General features: G+C 45.4%; 1 protein-coding gene across 1 annotated transcript in view; it reads left to right on the top strand.

Annotated features, from left to right (window-relative positions):
• LOC148478153 (protein dispatched homolog 2-like) overlaps nt 1-27,569 on the top strand; it is a 108,509-nt gene that overhangs the window by 36,445 nt on the left and 44,495 nt on the right. Inside the window, exons 2-5 of the mRNA XM_088455858.1 lie at nt 7,052-7,495; nt 11,217-11,246; nt 21,515-21,638; nt 21,864-21,866. Coding sequence (XP_088311984.1) covers nt 7,052-7,495; nt 11,217-11,246; nt 21,515-21,638; nt 21,864-21,866 — 601 coding nt within the window. The remainder of the gene's footprint in view (nt 1-7,051; nt 7,496-11,216; nt 11,247-21,514; nt 21,639-21,863; nt 21,867-27,569) is intronic.

The raw sequence follows: 27,569 nt of genomic DNA, 5'->3' as shown, positions 1-27,569 counted from the left end.
GGAAACAGCACACCAGTCTGGATGCGAGTACAAGCTGGTCGGCGCCAGTCTTTATTGTACAATGTCAGAAATAACATAAAGAAAACATAAACATAAATCCTAGCCCTGTCGGGGCTCTAACTTCACAAGTGATTTCCCTCACTACATGATCCTGGCAGGGCCTAATGCCCTCACCAGCCGCAAAAACACAGCACAGTCCTCATAGCTAGGTTTCCCAGGGTCTCTGAGCAAACTCCCTGTCTGCTCACCCAGGTGAGACACTCAGCCCTAAACAAACTAAGCATATGTTGGCCATTCTCAGCTGGAAGCCCTAATGAGCCTGTTACCAAGCTGAAAGGCCCAAAACCTGGAGTGGCCGTGGGTGGAGCCCTTCCTCTCACCCATAACTCCCAGGTCCCAAACTGGCTTTTCAAAAAGCCGAGACTCAAGCCTGCTACACTGCAGACTTTCTCCTGGGGATTTAACACACATAGGACAGGAATCTGGGACCAATGATGTCCCTGCCACAGACCCCTTTACCAGTGATCCTATCACAATATATATATATATATATATATATAACATACACACTAACACACGCATACTGTATACAGTAAACACACACATAAACACATACATGCACACTAATGCATATACACACACTAGCACATATATACACATTAACATATACATACACATATATCATACATGCCTACTCTCCCAGAAATCCGGGAGGCTCCCGATTTTTCAGGTAACCCTCCGCACCCCTGGTAGAGTAGGCATTTCTCCCACATTCTGCCCACTTCCTAATGAAGTGGGCATAATGGGGAGAATTTCCGTGGCGATCGCGGGTCTCCGTGTAGGGGGCAGGGCTTAATGACGCGATTCTTCAAGAATAGCGTCATTTAGCCCAGCCCCCTATTTAAATTTGCGCCAATCGTGGTAATTTACTGCGATCTGGCAGTGCTTAATGATGCAAACCGTCAGGCCCCACCCCCATCGCAACCCACCTACTTCTCCTCCCTGGGCTTCTCCCGGGGAGGAGAAAAAGAAAGTAGGCAAGTATGCATATATACACACTAACACATACACAGTATACACACACTAACACACACTGTATATACAATAACACATACGCATATATACACATTTAAACAGTACATATACACATTTTATGCAGCTACTGCTCACATCATTAGGCCCCACCCCCCTCGCAATGTAATGCAGCAATTTGCAGGTCATATGGGGACAGGCTTGCCGTATTGGCTCCGCCCCCATTTAAGCCAGAGTAACATGGGAAATTGGTCCATTAGGGGGGGTTTCTAGGTACTCAGAAACCCCCCCTGCGTGCTCTAGGGATGGATGTCGGAAGCCCACCATCAAATGATGGCTGGGCTTCCACCATCAAAACTTTTGATACGATGGTAACTAACCATCGCATCCAAAGTATTAAATAAAAAAACTATTCAATTAATATTCGCATGCGTAAAAGATCCTTCTCACGCATGCGCAATAGCCCTATTTCAGGGCTGGCAGGGGACAGCACTGGGTGCGGTGGCGGGCAAGATGCCCGATGCTGAAACCTGCAGGAAGGGACAGTGCAGCTCCCAGCATAAAAAACAATATAACATCACAACACCATCAAATCATTACCATTCGATGGCGGCAAACATCTACCATCGATGTCCATCCCTAGCATGCTCTAGTGGTGGGAGCCCCTCTGTGTTTGACACCCGCCCCTGTCTCTCCCCGCCCTCTCAACAAATGTGAGCATGCAGGGGGGAATGCACTCCGAACGTATCTACACCTATGGAGGTGTGTCACACTTTTGAGATAATGGATGTGCGGCTGTTCACCAAGAACAGCCGCACATCGCAGCCCTTGCATTGCCTCCCAGAGGTTACTGGGTGGTAGTGCAGACAAGGGGTGGTCAGACCATGCAGAGATACAAATCGGGGATACAAGCTAAGTTTGTGGTCATAGACTGAGGTGCATTTTTGCAGACAAAGCAGGGTTTGTTACACAGTGAATCAGGCAGATAATAGCAGCATTAGTAATGGAGGACAGAAATTACCTGATACTCTGGCACCAGTATTGTGCACAGAGTGCGCTTATATAGGCTGGGTAGTTCAAACTTGGCACCAAGCTGATGTAACTATTTCAGATAATCTACAGGCATAATCTGCCTGCAGCACTCAGTGCCCGCCGCCTGAGGGTGCTCAGGGGTCTAAGAAGACCAGGCGGCTGTTAAGGGGCCCATACATCTGCGATGGATTGCTGCAATTTCCCGTTCTGCTGACATCAGGACCGGGGATCTGAGAAATCCAACATGTTGGACAATCTTATTCCCCGTGAAAATATTTGGAATCGGTGAGTAAGGGATTTTTAACATGTTGAATTTCCTCGATCTGCCGATGGATCGCCTGTCATCGATGTCCGTGGTTGAGTGGTTTTGATCGGCATTCGGTGTTAGCAGAACAGGGAAACGCTGCTCAGGTGTATTGTGTGCATAAGTTTCTGCACAGCTGCTGTGGTGACCAAGGGGATTATGGACCCACTGGTCCCGTGAACCAGGTGCATAATGCCAAAGTAGTGTGGAAGGGGAACCCACTACCAAATAAGGCAAGATACAGCCCGCTAGGCATGGCAGGGCATTCTCATGTTCAGTAAAGTCATCTTTTCACAAATGCGACCCACACAGAGCAGCATGTAAGTGTATATACTCCTGTCAGGAAGCGTATCTTTAGCACCTAGAATAAGGCAGGTGCAAGGACGCACTAATGAGGACTAGTAGTAGACCAAGAGCATATGCATATGAGAAGGCATACACATCCCTAGATGCATACAGCTCTGCATATGTGCCACTAATACGCTATTTTTCTGTATAGCTTACTTTTGCGTAATGTACGCCATTTTACTTCCAACTCTGTACCACACTCTTTGGGGCCTTTATTAAGCCGTGGATGGAGATAAAGTGAACGGAGATAAAGTCCCAACCAATCACCTCCTAACTGCTATCACAGGCTGTTTGAAAACAGTTAGGAGCTGATTGGTTGGAACTTTGAGCCTGATTCAGAGCCGCTCGTAAGTGGCAGTACGCTCGTTCCGAGCGATGTTCGCCCATCTGCGCATGCGCACAGTTTTTAATACGCATGCGCGAACCAGTAGCGGCCGAAAATCGTTTGTTCGCTATATAGCGAATGCCTGGTATTTTGAGTGACAGGAGGAGGCGTATGTGGGTGGTAACAGGGGAAGGTGCTTGAAAACGGGGAGTGGAGATCAGAACGCAGGCGTGCTTAAAGGTCAAAGCGGGCATTTTATGGGTGTGCATAATTAATACAGCAGCATCATTGACCACGTCACTTGGTTATTTTATAGTCAGAACTGCTCGCAATATAGTGGTAGGAAAAACCAACCACAAGAATAGCGAGCAGTTCATACGCCATCCGATGTACTCGATTAATCTAATAAATAGCGGACATGACGTATGATGCGAGCGGCCAGGGGGCGTATTTTTCAAATAAACGTCCGCATGTTCTGTTCGCTCGTTCAGACATGGAGGCGGCAACAGACCGCAAGGAGCGAACGGTTCATTTGAATAATCACCCCCTTTTTCTGAATGAGCGACCGCTAATAGCGTCCGGCTCTGAATCAGGCCCTTTATCTCCATTCACTTTTTCTCCATCCAAGACTTAGTAAATAGACCCCTAGGAAGAAATGTATCAAACCGTCTAAAGAGTGGAGAAATGGACAAGTAGAGAAGTTGACCATAGCAACCAATCAGCTTCTACCTAGCATTTAACAAGCACATTCTATAAAATGATCTGTAGAAACGAATTGGTTGCTATGGGCAGATTCTCCACCTGAGATTTGATCAGATTTGATACATCTCAGCCCAAGCCTTTTACTCTATCTACCACAGCAGGTGCCAGAATTAGTGATATTTGTTGTATTATATTGCACTTAAAATTATGCGGCTGTGCGGCAGGTACCAGCCGTAATAATCACCATGTAAATGCATGTGTGTGAAAATAACTGGAAAGTTATAACTATCTTCAAGCAGTTCTACAGTTTCAAAAACATGTGTAATATAACAAATGTAATGGGAGACTTCTTAAATATTTATCAATATGTAAAATTGAATATGTGAAGCCACCACAGAGCTGGAGATATGGAACTGCTCACAGGTGATGTTGTTAGGAGCTTTTATGGGGATCCAATTAGGAGTGAAGGGGGTGAATTGCCGTTGCAATAGCATAGAAACTCCGACAACGGGCAGCAATTCGTGACCTCTTGTGGTCTGATCTCACCCCGGACTCACACATTTTTTTGCGATCAGAATTCTGCTAGTCTGCAGCTACCATAAGTGCAGCATATAGCTGCAGTCACTCACAGGTGCGCATCAAGATAATCGCACCTAACTGGATCGAGCCCAAAGAGTCTGACTCTATGGCAGGAAAGTTTAGTTTGAGAAATGTTCATTTTAACAAAAATATGAGCATAAATTGTGCTGCAAGTGTTCAGCAGGTAATTCCTGGGTCAGAAGCGGGAGGTAAAGAGTTCACACTAAACTGGATATATCGACGAAAAGAAAAAAGGAACACTGGAATATCAAATGTAGGCAGTGGAGGAAAAGCCCTTATAAAGGTATAGGATCTACCACCTGGTGGGGCTTTTCTCTAGTTACACCCTTTCATCAAAGGGCATCCATACAGTAGTTCAAGATCATGAATTCAGTTTCTAGTGGTATAGTAGTGAAGATAAAGGACAGCTGCTGGAAATCCTTGACTACTCATCCTGTTGTTCAGCCTTTTGTCTGGATCTTCTATAGGTACATGTTGCCAGCAATATTTGAATTCCATTTATAGCTCATTTTGAGGTATGCTTAGGTTTTTATCATGGCTTTCCTACTGTATAACAGGTCATTTCTGTTGCCCAACGAGGTTAGGACCTAACGAGTCTCATTCACCTCTTTGTTGTTCTCAGAAGAAATATATATGCTAGAAAAAGTGAGAGGCTGTTGGGTCTTTTGTGTGTCACAATTTATTTTGGATCAGCAATAAAGTATATACAGTATATCATTGTTCTTTGGGGTATTTGAGTAGCTGTTAATGAGTCCTGCAGGGTTGGTGATGACGCAAACAAGGTCACCACCATTTTGAGACTGCATGGTGGAGGCTTGGGAATGTCCAAAGACTCCATTCCGTGCTTCTTGTTTCCTTCTTCTTTTAGTTGTGCCTTTGGAGGCGGGAGTAGGTACACTGCTCATGACCTGCAGGTGGCTACTGAATATTCAGATTAATAGGTTGCTCAGATGGAGCTACACTAACTCCAGGTAGCTCAGGCATAGGCATCATATAAACCCTAAATACTTTAGTACTTTATTCTCATTTAATTACATGCTATTATGCTAATCTTCAATGTCTGTTCCATTTTCTTTTTAATAATATAAAGGAAAGCTGTCACATATGTGGTTTCTAGCTTTCTCTGGCTTCTTTTAATGGGACTAGGGCAGGGATGGATGCAGGAATGGTAGTTATACTTGTATGTTTGTTTGGTGCATGTATTCTCTGGGTACACTAAGTAAAGCTCAGTGAGATGCAGTAGCTATTATTTAAGAACTGTGGGGCTGATTCAGAGGTGGATACTATACTGATTATTTTTAACTGGACATGTCGGAATCAGTATGACCCAGCGGTTGGAATCCCGACACCACAAGCCCGGCAGAGGAGGAAATCCCGATCGTCAAAGGTAAGTATATACTAACCTATTTCTAACCCCTAACCCTAACTCTCCTTTAGGGTGCCTAACCCTAACCTTCCCCCCAAGTGCCTAACCCTAATCCCTCCTCTAAGTGCCTAAACCTAACCCCTCCTTCCCCGCCGCCTAAACCTAAGTCTCCCGGGGGGTGCCTAACCCTAAGTCCCCACCGGGGGTGCCTAACCTTAACTCTCCCTCCACCTAGCCTAACCCTAACCTCCCGGGAGCGTGCTTAACCCCAAGTCCCCCCCAGGAGCCCTAAACCTAACCCTCCCCCCCCCCCGTGGCTGTCCGCAGCGGCGCCCGGCATCCCTTCGATCGGGATGCCGGGCGCCGGTCTCCCGGTGTAGGTAAAATGACAGGCATCGGGATTGCGACGCCTGTCATTTAACCCTTGCCAGGATATGACAGTCGGGAAGCCGGCTGTCGGTATAAGGTCCGCCGGCTTCCCGACTGCATACCGACATGTCCCAGAGCTGCAGTGCACATGTCTGGCGATGGTCCTGCAGCCCTGGTCACAAGGCCCTGGACACCGCAGCCTGGACAGCTGTGGCCATTTGGGGGCGGGGACGGGGTGCATTTGATAAAACGAGGGCATAAATCCCGTTTTGTAGGGGTGCCGTGGCCACTGTCTGCGTCGTCTGCAGCAGAGTTCTGGTGGCCATTCTCAGTAACCTTAGGGTTACTCAGATGGCTGATGCCTGCCCAATGGTGATCTGTCATTGGACACATTAGCAGATCACAGAAGCTGGTAGTAGGTCTCTATTTACACAAGACGCCTCCTGCTGCATTTGCATAATAGTGTAGAAGCAGCAGCTGTATGATTACCATCCACTTCTGTATCAGCCCCTGTGTATAAATAAATGCAAGATGTACTGTCACCCTGTAGCATGGATGGAAGAGACAGTGTAGTCATAATGAACCTTTCCTAGTGCACCACATAAGGTGCTGTATCAGAAGTGAGAGACATACGGCCATGACCACTTAGCCCAGTGATGTGTGAGCATGTGTTAGCTGGCTTGTGACCTTGTGCCTGGATTGCCAAATGTTCCTTGCTCTGATCTTGGTATATATTTTGATCATGATTGCTGTGTCTATCTCCTGTATAGTTAGCGGCTGCCTAGTATGAGGCCCATCACTCCCTTTGTGGGCATTCATTCGTAGACATTACTTTTATTTTTTTTAATTCCCAAAAATGCTTATTTTTAAGAATGTTTACATATGTTTTTAATTTCCTGTTGGTGTCTCCTACCTAAGTAGGAATGAAAAGGTCCATATTAAATAATTATTTGGACATTTTTTTCTTAATTAGCATAAATCTAATGGACGAAGAAGAGTGTCAAGAAAGTGGCAATGACAATATGGCACAAGATCATGAAACTCCAAACACTAGAAATGTACAAGAGCTCCATCACTGTTTCCTAAAGGAGCCAGCCAGTTGTGTGAGAGACCGTACGCCTACATCTAATTATTTTCACACACCTGCCATGAACAGATCCAATGGACAACTACCTCCCCATGGAAGTGATACACATAAGCAACCAAAGTGTTGTCATTGCAACCACCAGGAGCGCAAGTCAAGCTACACAGTACCCCAACTACCAGGCCATGAAGATATGAGCACACTGTGTTCCCATCAGCCTAGTGCCAATCTTTCTACAGACACTTCACATCAGACCACAGATTGCCTGTGGAAGCAGTGGGGAAATAACCAGAGGGCAACACAAACAATGCAACATCATGTAGTGACTGTAAGGTAAGATTTAAAATGCCCTTTTATGTCACAAGAATAATAGTCCTTTAAGTCTAGTTTGGTATGTCCAAACACATTATCACAGATGTCTTATATTTATGAAATCTAAGTATATGTTTTTGTTATAACAGTCAATGGCAGTTCTGGAGATGGTATTGTCAAGGAGATTTTACCTATCAGGCATAAGATGAATACACACAGAAAGAAAATAGAAGGTATTAGCACAAAACCAGGTATCTCATACAAATGATTTAATAAGTAACAATTCTAAAAAGTGTACATTGTGAAAATACCAAACTATCTAAGATAAATACTGTAGCTAAAAAGTATCTACTTGTGGGTGGTCACAAAGGTAATGCACATCTAAATCAGGAATAATCTTTTCCGTAGGATCTTGAAAAAAAAAAAAAAAAAAAGGAAATGTCCAGTATTGGTCTTTAAATGGATACTCCACAATAAAGGGATCAAAACAAAGGCCCTCATTCAGAGCCGCTCGTTAGCGGCAGTACGCTCGTTCCGAGCGATGTTTGCACATCTGCGCATGCGTACGCTTTTTAGTACGCATGCGCGAACCAGTCAGTGCGGCCGAAAATCGTTTGTACGCTATATAGCGAGTGCCTGCTATTTTGAGTGACAGAATGAGGCGTATGTGGGTGGTAACAGGGGAAGGTGCTTGAAAATGGGGAGTGGAGATCCGAACGCAGGCGTGCTTAAAGGTCAAAACGGGCGTTTTATGGGTGTGTATATTTAAAACAGCAGCGTCAATGACCACGTCACTGGGTTATTTTAGAGCCAGAACTGCTCGCAAATTTGTGGTAGCAAACACCAACCACAAGAATAGCGAGCAGTTCATACGCTGGTCGATGTACTCGATTAATCTAATAAATAGCGGACATGACGTATGGTGCGAGCGGCCAGGGGGCGTTTTTAACAAATAAACGAGCGTATGTTTTGCTCGTTCGTTCAGACTTAGAGGTGTGAACAGACTGCAATGTGCGTACGGATCATTTGAATAGCCACCCCTTGTTTTTAAACGAACGACCGCAAATAGCGAACGGCTCTGAATGAGGGCCAAAGTTCCAAAGGAATGCAGCAGTCTGCTAAAACAGGGATATCCCTTCTTCCTGTATTTAAACACCCGTAAACCAATTGTTAATAACACCATTCAGAACAATAATGTGGATATATGGTTCTGTATTTAGATTAGGAGATTTTAGCTCTTTAGTCTTTGGTAGTGGGGAAATCTAATCCCAGTTAATAACAGGAAGCGGTGGGTAGCCGATGACTAACAGTTCCTCTGTACAGTCCCGGAATCCCGGTGTTTGTAGTGGGCGGCCTGGCACTTACTGTAACCAGAAGGAAGGCCCGAGAGGTAAGCACATGTAGGTAGCAGGTCCGTCCGAGCGTCCTCGGATTCTGTGCTTCACAGTTTTCCTGCTAACGGCTGCAGAGACCTTGGAGAGTCGGGGTAAAGGCATTCACGTTCTTCGTTGTATGGGACAATTAGGTAATGGAGCCCTTAACGCGTTTCATCATGCTCACATGACTTTCTGAGCTTAGATTACCTGTTTTTGCAGACTGCTGCATTCCTTTGGAACTCTGGACCTCATTCAGAGGCGGTAGCAAGAAGCGATCGCTCTCTATGAATGAGGGCGGGCGCTTCTTTATTTTTGGTGCAGCCTCCTGGTCGCAAGCTAAGCTGTGATTTACCACCCACAGCTTAGCTAGCGACCAGGGTGATGGTCGCGATGGTGATCACCATCGGGCTTGCGACCAGACCCTAAGGTTGGGTCTGTGCACCCGCAAGCCCCAGGGAGCTTTCTGCTCTGATGGTGTCAGTGTGGCAACCCACAAAACGGTAGGCGTTCCTTAAGGAACACCTCCGTTTTGGAAACCACCCCCCTCGGCCCTCCTACAAAAAGGGGCGAGCTGTCGATCAACATCGACAGCCGCCCCTTTTGTAGCGAGCTCTGGAGTGAGAGAGTTTCTCTATCACTCCGGGGCTTGCGCACTCGCAGTGCGGCCGCTGCGCGTGCACAGGGCTACCCATCGACCGGTTGCGAGCACATCGGTGCTTGCGACCGGGTCTGAATGACCCCTTCTGTTTTGATTCCTATATTGTGGAGTATTCATTTAAAAACCAATACTGGACATTTCCTTTTTATTTTTTTTTAATCAAGGTCCTACTGAAAAGATTATTCCTGATTTAGATGTGCATTACCTTTGTGACCACCCACAAGTAGATACTTTTTAGCTACAGTATCTATCTTAGATAGTTTGGCATTTTAACAATGTACACTTTTTAGAATTGTTACTTATTAAATCATTTGTATGAGATACCTGGTTTTGTGCTAATACCTACTGCGCAGGTCTTCTATTTTCTTTCTGTGTGCATTTTCTTTCTAGAACCATCACAGTTGGTTCTCTGCAGCAAATTGAATTTTATTTATTGTGCTATATTATTCTACTAAGGTTTGAAAGCACCTTGTTTTTTTGTTTTGTGTTTTTGCTATAAGATGAGTACACACCTATACAAATGTCTTGCAGATAGTGTTATTGAGATATTGTAACATTGTGTACGCACCTATGATGTTTTAACACAACAAAACAGGTTGCGCTTGCTGATTTGGTTTTATATTCGTCCTAATATTATTGCAATGCGATGGTACAATCTCAGGTAAACCTGGAAGTGTGTATGCACTACCAACCTTTCAGTCAAAGGCTTCTGCCGATGCTCCTTTAACAGGTTGGGTATGAAATCCCGGCTGTTGGGATGCCACTGGTCCCGCTCCCCGCATCCTAAACCTAACACTCCCTCCCCGGTGCCTAACCCTAACCTCGCACCCTAACCCTAACCTCCTCCTAACACCCTGATACTTACCATCGGATGCCGACGGTCGGGATACTGGTACTAGGATCCCGACCTGTCCGAATTTTGGCGCAAGTATTTAGACCGCCAGCATCCCGCACGCTGGGATGCTGACTACATCCCCCTTCAACAGCGTATGTATGTATGTATGTATGGAGTCACGGTCTTTTCTACAACTGGTTTTTAGAGATGAGGATTACAGACTGCATGGTAGTAGTGTGTATGAATGACTCTGCAGGTTCATCGGGACCATTTGTCAGGGAAAATGTAAGAACATTTGTATCTGAAGTATGATTGTTACAAAATAAGGATGTTGATGTCAAATACCTTTGCGGTATTGACTAATTTTTTTTTTTAAGTTGTATCACGGGTACATTACCGCCAGTGGGGGTGGGGAAGTATGCAGCGCCCCCCCCCCCCCCCCCCCCCACCTGCTGTGGCCAGTGCCATCTTTGCAGTAATGGTGAATGCGCAGTGAATGCGCAGGAGATACAATGACTGGCACAGTGCCAGAGCCTTTGCTTTCAAAGCGTTGCGCCATCTTTCCAAGTTATCACTGGGAAGCTGGCGCCAGCCATAGAGGTTCACTTGCTGGCAAGCCCTTTAGTAGTGTCAGGTATGCACAGGGTGCTGGGTGTGCAGTGCAGGGGTCACCCCTGACCCAGGGACTATTGTGCACAGCACACACTGCACCCTTTATTAATGTGCCTAGAAATTGCATTTATTTCATTATTTTTGTCTCATACTAATGTTGTTATTTAAGGCGTAGGATTGTCTCAGTTCAGCTCTCTATCTCTTTGTTGATATCAGAAATGAATCATATTAACTATTTTTCATCTGTTATTCTTTTGCAAGACATGATAAAGCATTCAGGATGCCAAAAAGGTAGGACATTTCTATTCTTTACCTGTAAAGCTTTCTGCTATAATGCATCCAATCTAAATGAAACAGACAAAAAGGCTGCAGATTAGTAGCTCATGATCTACATAAATAGATCGTATACTGTATTTAATCAATGGATAATCCATGCACTCATCCAAATAGTGGGAAAATGAAATGAAAATTACAATTAAAGGTAATTATTAATAACAAACAAATAGTAAAAATCCACAATCACAAAATCAACAGACGGTGCAGTAAAAAAAACTATATGCAACGCATACTGCTAATTATAGCGGGATCACTCCTTGTGTGTACTCTGGGAGGTAAGTAGCAATATTAGTTGCAGCTATCTTCTTAATATGATGCTGTGGAAATATATCAACAAGATATAAATGTCTCTGTATTGAATTATCTTTAAAAGTAACATTTGATCCACAGTTCTGTTGTTTGAGTGATCCTTAGACGTAATTCTTTTAAAAAGAAATCCATTACAAGAGATAATCCAGATGTAATTCACAATTAGCCTGGTGGTCAGAAACAAAACAATTTAAGTATCTACTGTAATTTTCTCCTGGTTGATCCTCACCATCAGGGCCACTTGTATGGGAAGGAGAAACTGAAGAAATATAACTGGACCCCATCAGGGAACAAAATGCTTGTAACAGACACAAACTGTATTTTTCTTCAGAGATTTTGGGACAAAATCAAACCAAGAAAAGAAACCAACTGATCTATTCTGGAATCTACTTCAGCACCCACATTGCATTATCTCTATCAGATATGATGATCTGTGGGAAGCTGTGTAGACAGGAGATGTATTGGATGGAGTTTCTGACAAGTGTGGAAGGCAACGTGGGGAAAGGAATACAGTGGAGCATTATAGGAATATGGTCTACAGTTATAGTGAGTCCCTGTGTACATTGCTGAGGAGAATGATGAACAGATTGGACAGACTAAACAAATCTTTGGGGTATATTTACTAAAGTGTGGTATTATAGAAGTGGAGATGTTGCCAAAAGCAACCAATCAGATTCTAGCTATTATCTTCTAGAAGGTGGTAGATAGATGTTAAGTAGAATCTGATTGGTTGCTATGGGCAACATCTCCAAATCTAAAAACACACACTTTAGTAAATATACCCCTTTGACTTGCAGGACAAATATCAAGGTCAAGGCTTTATTGAATGTCATTGCACCACCTTATTTACTGCAGTAGAATCGGAACTCGCTGATAGTAAGTAGCTGTCAATGGGGGACATTTATCAAAACTTAAAAAAGAGTAGAACCCTATAAGCCTCTAGCTAGCACCTATCAAGTATATTCTATAAAATGATAGGCAGATGCTGATTGGTTGCTATTGCCAAACTTCTCCACTCTTTAGAAGGTTTGAGTCATTTGCCCCAATATCTAGATTTGTAGTTCTATTCCGCTAAGGGGAACTTGGATAACATGTAGGCATGTGAAATCTATTTGCATGTAGTTTACAAAATGTCAGTGGAAGAAATGTGGGTGGTAACTGGAAGCAAGATTTGCTTAAGAGAGTCAGAGAACTGTTTATTTAAGTCTCCATGAGGATACCTAGCTGCTGGGCTTTCTCAGGCACTTTGGAGAATAACTTAGCAAATGCCACTTCCCTCTGCAGTACATATAAAGTCTCTGAGATCTCCGAAGATCTTTTTCTTCTGGTGTAAGTTGGGTAGTTCCAATCAGCATTGGTTACTCAGTTAATATGGTGGTGGGAGTTGTGAAGACTGAAAGACCAGGTGTGCTTTCTTACATAATCTCATCATGTCTCATTGTCTATTTTAGTATTTAATTTCTGCACCCATAAAATCGCCACATTTATTCTTCCTAAATATAAACTATTGTCTTTGTGCATACATATTTACCCACACTGTGCTTTCTCCTGTATTTTTACAAATCTACTGCACTGTCTCTATCTCATTCAGCATCCATTCCTAATACTGGTCTTCCTCCCCCTTTTTCTCACATCCACACCATGACTAACTTGTTTTCATCTCCCCTGTGTCATGTCTGAGGGTTGGTTTGGGTTGGAACAGACGTGGAAGGCTGAAGAGGAGATTTGAGAGGCGTGATGGAACTTAGGTGGCTTGAGCCAGGACTTCTCATGTATAGATGTGAGAGGTAGAGATACGGCAGTGGATGATGGGCCCGAAGGCGAGGGCAGGAATAGAATGTCTTTATTGAACAGCAGGTTGGAATGGGACTGGATATATAATACTGAAGGAATGGGCAGAATCGGATTGGGACCGATGATGCTGGATTGAGAGCTGTTTGAGATTACTGTTGATGAATTGAAGAACTTGATGGATTTGAATCCGATGTTGAAGAATCACAGAACCACAGAAGATGGTCTTCCAGGACGTTTAAATCTGAACTTAGAGAAGAATACTGGCTTATTATTCATTTTGAGTGTGCTGGTCAGTTTAAGCCGGAAGGTGACAGGATTAACCCAATAAATGATCCAGAATGGTCCAATATATGTAAGACCAAGCATCTGCGAAGGCTGATGGAGCCTGATGTTTATAGCCAATAACCAGACCAAATCCCCAATTTTGAAATTACTTAGTTTCCGGTGTCTGTCTGCCAGTGGCTTGGAACATAAGGAAGCTTTGAGGAGACAATGGTGTACCTTATTCCAGGCGGAGCGGAGTCGAGAGAACGAAGAGGCATTAGGTTCAAAGGAAATCGCTCTGGGATGCAGTCCTGTGGTACAGAAGAAAGTTGAGACTGCGGAGGCAGAGTGACATGAATTATTAAATGCAAATTCGGCCAAAGGTAAATGGCTGACCCAGTCGTTATGGCATTTGGAAACAAAACATCAGGGATACTGTTCCAGAGACTGGTTAACCTACTCCGTCTGTCCATTGGATTGGGGATGGTAGCCAGAGGATAAGCTAAGACTGATGCCCAAAGAAGAACAGAAGTGAGCAATGAACTCTGGGTCTCATTCAGACCCACTCTCAAGCACCTATGCACTCGCAAGCGGGTCGATGTTGAGCCCTGCGCACGCGCAGCGGCCGCACTGCTTGTGCGCAAGCCCCGGAGCGAGAGAGAAATTGTCTTGCTCCGGGACTCACTACAAACGGGGCGGCTGTCGATGGTGATCGACAGCACGCCCCGTTTTGTAGGTGGGGCGGGGGGGTGGCTACACAAACGGAGGAGTTTCCGATGGAATGTCTGCCGTTTTGGGGCGGCCCCACAGACATCACTCGTGATGTCAGTGGTGAGCGTCTGGCTTTAATAGAGCCATAAGCTCACTGGGGCTTGCGGTAGACGAGACCCTACCACAAGGGTCTCGTCGCAAGCCCCGATGGTCGCAATGGTCTTGACCATTGCGACCATCAACCTGGCCGCTCGCTAAAGCTGTGGGTGGTAACCCACAGCCAAGCGAGCGGCCAGGAGGCCGGGTCGAAAAGTGGATGCGGTCACCCTCATTCAGAGCGAGCGCTCGCATTTTGCGAGCGCCTCTGAATGAGGTCCTCTGTCACTCGGTCCGAAACAATGTCCAGCAGTAATTCATGGAGTCAGAAAATATGTTGGAGAAATAGAGTTGACAGCTCCTTAGCAATGGGGAGTTTGGTTAACGGAATGAAATCTGATATTTGACTAAATCGAACCACCACAGTCCAAATGACAGTACATCGTGAGGAAGGAGGAAGTTCCACAACAAAATCCATAGCAATATGGGTCAGGATTTAGAAAACACTGAGAGTGGCAGTAGAAGGCCAGTGGGAGCGACCTGAGCAGTCTTGTGCCTGGCACAAATGTCGCAGGCCAAAACAAACTCACAAACATCTTGGAAAAGGATGGCCACAATACAGAATGGGAGAGTAATTCAAGAGTCTTGCAAATACCCGGGTGACCTGCTACTTTACTGGAATGAAAATCTGCCAGAGCTGCTTCTGAGTCTTTTGGGAACAAATAATAGTTCTGGTGGTTTCCCAGATGGAGCTTGCGATTGAAAAGATAGAAGGGCATCAGCGGGTAGAGCTACATGTAGAGCTACATGTATCTGAGAACTAGGAATAATGGGTCATCAGAGGCAGTAGACTGCTGAATCGGAGAAAAACTTCGAGAGAGAGTGTCAGCTTTAATGTTTTTAAATCCGGGCCGAAAGGAATTTACATAATTAAAACGTGTAAAGAATAATGCCCAACGAGCTTGCCTGGAGTTTAATCTCCTAGCTGTCTCAATGCATGACAAATTTTTATTATCTGTCAGGACAGTGATCTGTTGTTTGGCCCCCTCCAGCCAGTGTCTCCAATCCTCGAACACCAAATTTAATAGCAAGTAATTCACAATTACCCACATCATAATGTTTCTTGGCGACGACAAATTTCCTGGAATAGAAAGCACAGGGATGCAATTTGTTGTCCTGAGGATCCTTCTGAGATAAAATGGCTCCAACACCAACCTCAGAAGTGTCCACCTCCACAACAATGGAAACTCAGGATTTGGATGTCGAAGGACAGGAGCAAGGGTGAAAGCGGTCTTCAGGTTGTCAAAAGCCTGGATAGCTTGTGTGGACTAATTAACTGTATCAGCTCCTTTTGTAGTCAGCTCCACTATTGGTGCCACGATACCGGAGAAGGATTTGATGAACCTCCGATAATAATTCATGAATCCGAGAAAACGTTGGATTGCCTTGAGTCATTGGCCAGACCCAATTCAACACTGCCTTCACTTTGCTAGAATCAATGGAAAATCCACTAGAAGTGATGATATAACCCGGAAAGGAGACCTGTTCAACTTCAAATTCACATTTCTTGAGTTTGTCTCAAAGATGGTTCTCACGCAGTCCCTGTAGTACCGATCTGGCATGATTACGGTATTGATCCAGTGACTGGGAATAAATCAGTATTTCATCAAAGTATACTACAGCAAATTTGCCCAAAGAACATCATTAATAAGATCCTGAAAGACTGCCGGGGGATTGGTGAGACCAAATGGCACTAACAAATTCTCATAATGTCCAGAGTGTGTATTGAATGCCGTTTTCCACTCGTCACCCTTTCTGATATGGACCAGGTTGTACGCTCCCCTAATATCTATTTTAGAAAAGATAGTTGCTTCTCTAAACTGGTCGAAGAGACAGAGATCAATGGTAAAGGGTAAGAATTCTTGACAGTGATTTTGTTGAGGCCTCGAAAATCAATACCTGTTTTTCTTTTCCATAAAAAAAAAAACCTGTGCCAACTGGTGACTTGGATGGACGAATGAAGCCCTTGGCTAACGCTTCCTGGATATATTAATTCACAGCCTTACTCTCTGGAATAGATAAAGCGTATAATCTACCTCTGGGTAGCTTAGCATCAGGAACCAAATCAGTTTTCAGTTTTCTTCTTGGAAAAAACATTGAGGAAATCATAGTATGAGACAGGCAATTCCGAAGAAGCAGATGATGGATTAAGTTGTACTGTCCGGACTGTTAGAAAAAGACACCTACATATGCAATCAGAACCCCATCGGACGATCTCACCCGAGTTCCAGTCAAGAATCGGGTTGTGGTTTTTGAGCCATAGTAAACTGAGGACAATCAGAGCCAAGGGACAAAGTAGCAGGAAAAAGGAGATGGACTCAGTATGTAAAGCTCACACTGTGAGACAGATGGACGGGATCTGAGAATTAATAACACCACTGGATAATGAACTACCATCAAGCCCACAGATGGAGATGGAGGACGTAAGAACTTCAGATGGTATTCCTAGAGTCTTAAAGAAGGAAATGTCCATAACATTTCCAGCCGCACCACTATCCAGTAGTAACTATTTCCTTTCCAAATACCTGGATAAGGGCAGGTACAAGGAAAGAAGTTTTGAAAGAAACAAATGCTAGGCCTACATGTAGTTCTCCCGGCAGATTTTCCTAACTTTGGTGGGCAGGAGCTGGCAGTGTGACCTTTACCTCCACAGTATAGACAGAGACCTAGGGACCATCTCCTGAGCTTTTCTTCTGTGGACAGGCAAAATGCCCCTATCTGCATGGGTTCTCCTTGCTCTGTCGAGGAATCCCATGCTGGAGACTGAGGGGACAAAGCTGAAAAGTCCTTCTCAACCCTACGTTCACCTTATGCAGCAGTCAATGCGGATAGTGAGATACATAAGATTATCCAGAGTCTCAGGCATCGGATGTTGGAACAGGATATCCTTGATTTGTTCAGACAGACCGAGACAGAATTGACTAGGTAGCGCAGGGTCATTCCATCCGCTATCTACAGACCATTTACGGAACTCGGTACAATAATCCGCCGCTGCTTTCCGCCCTTGTTTAATAGACCACAGATTTCCCTCAGCCATAGCAGCTTTATCTGGGAGGAGACTTAAGGCTTGGAAGAAGGCATCAACAGATTGTAGGACCTCAGAAGGGAGTGAGATATGCAAGGGAGGAGTTGACAGAGTGTGGCTAAAGAACTTATAGTCCGACAACTATGTGACCTAGAGGGCCAGATATTGATTTTAAAAGCCGAGGTGCAGCTTGAACAGCTGATATGTATACAGTCTGAGATGTGGCTTTGAGAGCCGAGGTTCCGGCAGAGATGCGGCCTTGAGGGCCGAGATGTGAGTACGAAAACCAAGGTGCAGCTGGACTGCTGGGTGCAGCTGGAGAGCCGAAATGTTAATTGCAGAGATGCAGCCTTGAGGGCTGAGGTTCACAAACTGGCGAGCGACAGTGGAGGAAGTAGTGCTCCAATGCAGATTTCCTTATCTCTTCCCAGTCCTCCAAACCCCATTGTATCTTTGACACTATCAATTCCAAACCCCCCTTACATCTCCCCCCATGATCCCATAACCTCCCGCCTCCAACTGTTGCCAGTTCACATTCTGGACATCTCTTCAATCTCTTACTCTCATCCTCTCTGCATTCAAACATGCCCTTGTTTCCCGATTCTTACAAACCCACCAAGGATCCTAACACTCTCTCTAAATACCGCCCCATCTCTGTCCTCCCATATGGCGCCAAACTCCTTGAGCGTACTGTATACAACTGCCTTGCTTTCCTCTCACTTCCTGTCTGACCTATTTCAGTCTGGCTTTCGTCCTCTCCACTCCACTGAAACTGCCCTCGCAAAAGTCAGCAATGAGTTCCTTGCAGGCTAATCCAAATCTTTGCCCCCATTTCACTGTCTCCTCCATTCGTGTCACCCCTGTATATCTTCTCCTCCCATTTAGAATGTAAACTCTCACAAGCAGGGCCCTCTTCCATCATGTCCTTTGTATCCTTTACTTATACTATCATCTACTCCATACAATGGCACCTAATCCTTGATTTTGATCACCCTGCTGCTTATTTGAGTATTATGATCACTATTGCATTTATAAACCACGTCCTTGTCCTACAATGTTTTGTACTGTAAGTCTCTGTTTTTTTATGTTCTTTGTAAGGCGCTCTGGAACCCCTGTGGCGCCATCCAAATAAAGGATAATAATAAAAATAATAATAGTAATAATGTGGCTGTCAATTGGAAAATTGGTTAAGGCATCTTTTAACTGCATCTGAAAAGCCTATTCTATATTGTTGGTAACAGGAATCAAACCACCAAAGTAGAATTGCCCCCCATTGTAACTCAGAAGAATAATCCACTGTTAAACACCACATCTTGCAGAATGTACATAGAGCAACAATTCTCTGCAGAACCCCTCCAATGAGTTAAAGTACGTAGAGCAATAACTGTGGTAATATGCTCTGAATCCTGATACCATGGCCTGCAGAAATCTATCCAATGAGTCTCTAAAGCATAAAGTTCTAGCAAAATTTTACAAATGCAATACAGACATGCTCAGTGGCATAAGTATGAGGCTTTAAGTTTAAATATTGCCTGCAGGTTTTTTTTAATCTTCTTTTTTACAGAAAAAGGTGGAAGTACTGAATATTTCTGCAGAAGTTTTCAGACAGGGGCAGTTGGTTTTCTGACTGCAGTTGATCTTGTGTGTGATGCGGGCAGATAATTCCTGAGCAAGTTGATTGAAAGCTTAAAGTCTAGTCTTCTTATTGGTTCTATTATAATATTGTGACAGTGAAGCAACTCCATCAGAGTATAAACAGAATAGGACATGCGCTCCTTATTGGGAAAACATGAACAAAGATAAATAGGTAAAGGAATAGTACCATACAGGAGTAATTAATTTCCCAAAGTCTCAATTTCATAAATAAAAAAATCCAGTTTTAGTGAAGTATTCGCCAGCCATGGTCTTTCTGAGCCAATGTAGTAAATCTTGAACCTCAAAAAGAACAGAAAAGATGCTTCTCATAGCATAAAATCCTTTAATCACCATACACCTAAACAACACGTGCATTAAAAACGGTGAGCCGTACTGCGTACCAGAAAAGAGTAATAAACAGGCATATCACAAGCTTAATAGTATTCTCTGATGTTCAGCCTGTCCGATAACAGTGTAGCTCCTATCCACCACTGACGCGTTTCGACAGTATTAGTCCTCCTTCAAGATGACGATTTATAAGTAATAATAATATATATGTATGTGTTTGTATGTCCAATATAATCCTAGGTGTCATTGTGTATAGCAAATTGCAATATTATATATTTATTCAAACTTGTATACCTAAACACCGCTATTGTTAAGTGTAACTTAACATTAATGTAAGCTCCATCATGAATAGATCAATTAGAAGTTCAGATCACAAATGAAATGACACACGTTCAAATCTAAATATATAACAGAGCATTCCTACTTATATGCCCAAATACAAATGTATACAATGTATAATATACTTTCATTTTACAAAAGATTTTTGTGAAATTTTGAAAGAAATGAAGGGCCTGAGCCAGAGGCGCACGCAATCCGCACGCAATGCTGATGGTCACGTAGTTCCGGCATTATTTCCCATGCTTGAAGAGTTCAGAGATCCACTACGGCGCACGTGTTACATGGAGTGCACGCACAAAGATACTGTTGCAACTGGGGAAGGACAGGATCAGATATTGGGCAGCAGAGTGATGGGCGTTCCTGGGAGGTGGCCTGTAATGAGCGCAAAAAAAGTCTGTCTCATGGCCGTGTCGCTGAGCGCTCGCAAGCGGGTCGATGGTGCCCTAGTGCGCATGCGCACGACGGAGGGAGCTCCGTCGTGCGCATGCGCGAGACCCGAATAGCGACGGCCAAGCCGTCGCTATGGGTCTCGCACCAAAGGGGGCGTGCTGTCGATGGTGAATGACAGCACGCCACCTTTGGTGGGCGTGCTGTGGGCGTTGCTGCCCAGACGGAAGCGTTCCCATGGGAACGCCTACCGTCTGGGGCCGGCCCCACTGACATCACTAGTGATGTCAGTGGGAGTGCTTTTGGCTCTGATAGAGCCAAAAGCACTCCTGGGCTTGCGGCAGCGAGACTCTACCGCAGGGTCTCGTCGCAAGCCCGATGGTCGCAATGGTCTTGACTATCGCGACCATCTTTTTGGCCGCTCGCATAAGCTGTGGGTGGTCACCAACAGCTATGCGAGCGGCCAGGAGGCTGCTCCAATAATAGGTAGGACGGCCCTGATTCAGAGCGAGCACTCTTGTCAGAGCATCCGGCTCTGAATCAGGCCCACTGTACGCTAATGCAATCGCAGCTGCGATCCCATATGAATATACGCTAATGCATGGAGCCGACTGGAAATGTATTGAGATGCCCACCAGCAGCTCCGCAGATCTAAGCAAGTGCATACAAACACGCAGCGGTGGTCCAGGATCTTTTGATGATGGAGTAACCCTATGGTCGTGCACTATTGACGCAGGAACTGGGACACTGGCGGCATGTTTTCTGCATACAAGATCACAGTAGTATGCTGAGACGCGGCACCAAAAATGTCCGCGACACGCCTGCATTTTTGCTGCCATGCCCCATAACGTCCCCAAAGCGGCCCCTGAATGTCAATCACTTTGCAAAGAAATCCTGACTGCAAGCGGTATCGCTAAGATACCTTGGCACTTGTGCAGTTCAACCATGATGCATGTGCAGTCGGACGATAATCGTTCAACTGTGTAAATATATCACATTGTGCCCCCATCTGAATCAGGCACAAAGTCACTTCCTCTTTTTCGCTTTGCCCCTAACCATAAGTGCACTTTTTTATTTCTAAACCCATATGTGGTACTACATGTAGACATTATGCTAACATTCTCACCGCACTATTTATAATAAAAGTAAACTGAATAAATGTAAATTGCTCATGGGAACAATAACTATTATGCTGCTACTTTACCTAAGTTAGAAATTCAAATAAATAATTCATATAATTGTGATTTACTTACAGTTACTCTCAGCTGATAACTGACTGGCCACTACCCATCTTGGCAATCTGTTTGGTCCTGATGTTGGTGTGTACGTTGGCAGGGCTCCTGATTGGACAAATGCCAGACTTTGCCAACCCTTTGATGGTGAGCTTTTTCCCACTGCAAAGCACCAATGTTACAGACTTAAGGGAAAACCGGACACATCTCAAAAATGTCAGGACATACGTCAAAACAATAGTTTGGGCTCCTGTTTAAATACTATTCATTAAAACAACCTTTGCTTAGTTAAGCAGCCTCCTATGTTTAGTTTACCAGTTTCGTTATAACATATGGGGGGGTCTATTCCTCATCACTTAATATTTACAAAAGCAGGTGAAAATTAAGTTATCAAAAAAAAGTTATCAGGCCATTCATCATGAAGGTAAAGCAGGAGAAATCACAGATACTGTATCTCCTGCTTACCTTTCTCTGGCGGAATGGCCCACTGTCCCCATACACTAGTATCACAGATATCTCCTGCTTACCTTCCTCTGGCAGAATGGCCCGCTGTCCCAATACACTAGTATCACAGATATCTCCTGCTTACCTTATTCTGGCAGAATGGCCCACTGTCCCCATACACTAGTATCACAGATATCTCCTGCTTACCTTCCTCTGGCAGAATGGCACACTGTCCCCATACACTAGTATCACAGATATCTCCTGCTTACCTTATTCTGGCGGAATGGCCCACTGTCCCCATACACTAGTATCACAGATATCTCCTGCTTACCTTCCTCTGGCGGAATGGCCCGCTGTCCCAAAACACTAGTATCACAGATATCTCCTGCTTACCTTCCTCTGGCGGAATGGACCACTGTCCCCATACACTAGTATCACAGATATCTCCTGCTTACCTTATTCTGGCGGAATGGCCCACTGTCCCCATACACTAGTATCACAGATATCTCCTGCTTACCTTCCTCTGGCGGAATGGCCCGCTGACCCAATACACTAGTATCACAGATATCTCCTGCTTACCTTCCTCTGGCGAAATGGCCCACTGTCCCCATACACTAGTATCACAGATATCTCCTGCTTACCTTCCTCTGGGGGAATGGCCCGCTGTCCCAATACACTAGTATCACAGATATCTCCTACTTGCCTTCCTCTGGCGGAATGGCCCACTGTCCCAATACACTAGTATCACAGATATCTCCTGCTTACCTTCCTCTGGCGGCATGGCCCGCTGTCCCAATACACTAGTATCACAGATATCTCCTGCTTGCCTTCCTCTGGCGGAATGGCCCACTGTCCCCATACACTAGTATCACAGATATCTCCTGCTTACCTTATTCTGGCGGAATGGCCCACTGTCCCCATACACTAGTATCACAGATATCTCCTGCTTACCTTCCTATGGTGGAATGGCCCACTGTCCCCATACACTAGTATCACAGATATCTCCTACTTACCTTCCTCTGGCGGAATGGCCCGCTGTCCCAATACACTAGTATCACAGATATCTCCTGCTTACCTTCCTCTGGCGGAATGGCCCGCTGTCCCAATACACTATGTGACACAGTTAGGTTAGGGGGTCCCTCTCCTGGGTAGAGGACTCCTTCCTTACACACACACACACACACAGCAGCAGGGAAGCAGCACACCAGTCTGGATGCAAGTACAAGCTGGTCGGCACCAGTCTTTATTGTACAATGACAGAAATATAAAGAAAACATAAATATAAATCCTAGCCCTGTCGGGGCACTAACTTCACAGGTAGTTCCCTCACTACCAGAACCTGGCAGGGCCTAATGCCCTCGCCAGTAACAAAAGCACAGCACAACACTCACAGTTAGGTTTCCAAGTGTCTCTGAGCAAACTCCCTGCCTGCTCTCCCAGGTGAGACAATCAGCCCTCAACACACTAGGCTTATATTGGCCACTCTCAGGTGGGAACCCAATCAAGCCTGTTACCAGGCTGCGAGAACCAAAACCTGGAGTTGCCATGGGTGGAGCCCTCCCTCTCCTCTCACCCACAACCCCCAGGTCCCAAACCGGCTTTTCAAAAAGCCGAAACTCAAGCCTGCTACACTGCAGACTTTCTCCTGGGGATTTAAAACACAAAAGACAGGAATCTGGGACAAATGTACCTGCCACAGACCACTTTACCAGTGATCCTATCACATATCCCCCCCCTTTGTTTCGACCTGTGGGGCGGAACAACTGAAGCCCCCAAACAATGAACGCGTGACAACGCGTCAGCATTGGCCAGCTGGCTTCCTGGCCTGTGTTCCACTGAAAATGTAAAAGCTTGTAACGCCAAGAACCATCTTGTAATTCTCACATTACTGTCCTTATTTTCAGACATCCACTTCAGAGGGGCATGGTCAGTGATCAATTTTAACTTTCTTCTGACCAAGTAGTACCTGAGAGCCTCTAACGCCCACTTTATGGCCAACGCCTCCTTCTCCACTGTGGCATAGTTTCTCTCATGTACATTCAACTTTCTACTTAGATAGAAAATAGGGTGTTCCTCACCCTCCTTGTTCTGGGACAGGACCGCTCCTATACCTACTTCTGATGCATCGGTTTGTACTATGAATTCCCTTTCAAAATTAGGATTCATCAGGACTGGTTGGGAACACAACGCTACTTTCAACTCCTGAAAAGCTTTCTCTGCCTCAGGACTCCATTCTACCATGACTTTTTGTTTGCCTTTGGTCAGGTCAGTCAGTGGGACTGCCATGGTGGCAAAGTTGGGTATAAACCTCCTGTAGTACCCCGTAATTCCCAAGAAGGCTCTCACCTGCTTCTTATTCAGAGGCCGTGGCCAGTTTTGTATGGCATCAACTTTATTGAGCTGAGGCTTTATCAGGCCTCTGCCAATGGTGTATCCCAGATATTTTACTTCCTCCATGCCTAGACAACACTTTTTTGGGTTGGCTGTCAAACCTGCCTTATAGATGGAGTCCAACACTGCTTGTACCCTGGTTAAGTGAGACTGCCAATCAGGACTATGAACGACCACGTCATCCAGATAAGCAGCCGCATACCGTCTATGGGGCCTTAGAATCCTGTCCATCATTCTTTGGAAGGTAGCAGGTGCCCCATGTAGCCCGAAGGGCAACATCTTGTACTGAAACAAGCCCTCTGGCGCTGAAAAAGCTGTCTTTTGTTTGGCGCTCTCGGTTAACGGTACTTGCCAATACCCTTTGGTTAGGTCAAGAGTGGTTAAATACCTTGCCGTCCCTAGTCTCTCAATCAGTTCATCCACTCTTGGCATCGGGTAGGCATCGAATTTTGAAACACTGTTCAACTTTCGGAAGTCATTGCAGAAACGCACACTCCCGTCGGGCTTTGGAATCAACACAATGGGACTTGACCATTCACTATGTGATTCTTCAATAACCCCTAACTCTAGCATATTTTTAATTTCTTTCGACACCGATTCTCTTTGTGCTTCTGGTAACCTATAGGGCTTTAGATTAACTTTAACCCCTGGGTCAGTGATGATGTCATGTTTAATGACCGAGGTTTTCCCAGGTACGTCAGAGAACAGCACCCTATTTCTAATCAGAAACTCCTTGACCTCTTGTTGTTGAATTGCCGACAGGGTTTTTGCCACTGTCACTTTGGGAACTAAGGGCCCTGGACTTACTGGAGGGTCTCGGACGGCCGACAGTACCGTTCTATCTTTCCAGGGCTTTAACAGATTTATATGGTATATCTGTTCCGGCTTTCTTTTCCCCGGCTGGTAAACTTTGTAATTGACCTGCCCCACTCTTTCTAAGATTTCAAAGGGCCCTTGCCATTTAGCCAAAAGTTTATTTTCCACAGTGGGAACCAATACTAACACTCTGTCCCCAGGAGCGAAGCTGTGTAACCGAGCATTGCGGTTGTATACCCTCTGCTGTGTCTGTTGAGCCTGTTCCAGGTGCTCTCTCACTATCGGCACTACCGCAGCAATTCTCTCCTGCATTTGAGAAACATACTCAATCACTGTTTTGTAAGGACTAGACTGCCCCTCCCATGTCTCTTTGGCAATGTCTAGTAACCCCCTTGGGTGTCTCCCATACAACAAGTCGAAGGGTGAAAACCCGGTGGAGGACTGGGGAACTTCTCTTATGGCCAACAATAAATACGGCAATAAGTAGTCCCAATCCCTACCATCCTTGTCGACCACTTTCCTAAGCATGTGTTTTAACGTCTTGTTAAACCTCTCGACCAGCCCATCGGTTTGGGGGTGATAAACCGAAGTTCTTAACTGTTCGATTTTGAACAGGCGGCATAACTCTTTCATGACTTTGGACATAAACGGTGTACCCTGGTCAGTTAGTATCTCATTAGGTATACCCAGCCTGCTAAAGACATGAACTAGCTCTCTGGCAATGGTCTTGGTTGACGTATTGCGCAACGGGATCGCTTCCGGGTACCTGGTAGCATAATCCATTATGACCAGAATATACTGGTGTCCCCTGGCAGCCTTCATTAAGGGTCCAACCAAATCCATCGCTATTCTTTCAAACGGCACCTCTATGATAGGCAATGGAACTAGTGGACCCTTAAAATGTGGCCTGGGAGCATGATACTGACACTCAGGGCAGGATGCGCAAAAGTCAGATACCTCTTTATGAAGCCCGGGCCAGAAAAACCTCTGCATTATTCGCTCAGTGGTTTTCTCTACCCCTAGATGGCCTGCCGTTATATGACCATGGGCCAGATCCAACACTGTTCTTCTGTAGGCTTTGGGAACTATTAGTTGTTCCACAACATCTTCCCCCTTCTTAGTCACCTGATATAACAAATCCTGCCACATTGCCATGTGGGGATAGGACAAAGGACTATCAGGGTCTACGGGTTTACCATCAACTACTTTTACATTCTCCCTGGCTTTTACCAAAGTAGGGTCATTCAACTGCTCCACGGCAAAGACCTCTCTTCTGACCTCTAAATCAGGCAGACGATCACCTGGCCCAACAACACTTCCCACCTCAATGGGAGGCACACCAGTTGGCGGGCCACCGTCACGCTCCGCATTCTCTAGTTCGCCAATCATAGTAGAAAAAGGGAATAACTCTGACTCAGAAGAAACTCCCTCCTCCACTACATCGACAACCTTCTCAAATGGATCGGGGTTGTTCACCTCTGGAACAAAACGGCTTTCCCACAACTTCCACAAGTGAGCAAAGTCTCTCCCCAATATTGCATTGTACATCAGACCATGTACCAAACCTACAGAAACTATAGCAGAACCACATGGTGTCTCGATGTTCACCTCGGCAGTAACATAATATCGAGTATCCCCATGTATGCAGGTCACACCAACAGTTTTCCCCTCACGCCGCAAGGGGTTCACCAGCTCAGCTTTTATAAGTGTCACCAAGCTACCAGAGTCTAACAGTGCCTCTACTCAGTTGCCATCTACAGTGAGTACACACATGTGCTTATCAGTCACAGCCTGCCGGTCAGCCCTACAGGCTATCTGTGCAAAGAAAGACCCCCTGCGGTAGATATGAGCAGTATCACATTGCATAGGTTCAGTTGTAAGTGCACAATTAGCGGCAATATGGCCGAAGCCACCACATCGGAAACACAGAGTCATATTAATGTCTAGTCGTTTACGGGGCAAGAACCTTCCCGGCCTGGCAGGCCTGTCTCCAGGTTCTACACCCTCAGTCTTAGGTACATTCCACCGCCCAGGACCCTTCTCCCCTGGAACAGTCTTACCAGTGTCTGTGGGAGTTCGCCGGTGCGCCATCGGGGCTCGGTGGGGCATACTCATCAGCTCCTCAGCCGCCACGTACCTCTCCACCAGCTCGACCAACTGGTCCGCGGACTTAGGGTCTGCATGGCTCACCCACTTGTGCAGAGTCGCAGGTAACGATCGCAGGTACCGGTCCATCACGACCCTTTCCACGATCTGTGGTCCCGTCAGCGTCTCGGGCTGTAGCCATTTTGAGGACAGATGGACGAGGTCATGCATCTGTGAACGTGGAGGCTTGTCCATATGGAACTCCCAGATGTGGACCCGTTGGGCACGAACAAAGGTGGTGACTCCCAAGCGAGTTAGGATCTCCTGTTTTAGTTTTTTATA

This window comes from Taudactylus pleione, unplaced genomic scaffold (assembly GCF_031769625.1).
Source record: "Taudactylus pleione unplaced genomic scaffold, aTauple2 ptg000674l, whole genome shotgun sequence".
NCBI classification, from domain to species: Eukaryota; Metazoa; Chordata; class Amphibia; order Anura; family Myobatrachidae; genus Taudactylus; species Taudactylus pleione.
The sequence above is the reverse complement of the archived record's forward strand: the minus strand, read 5'-3'. Positions and strand labels throughout refer to the sequence as shown.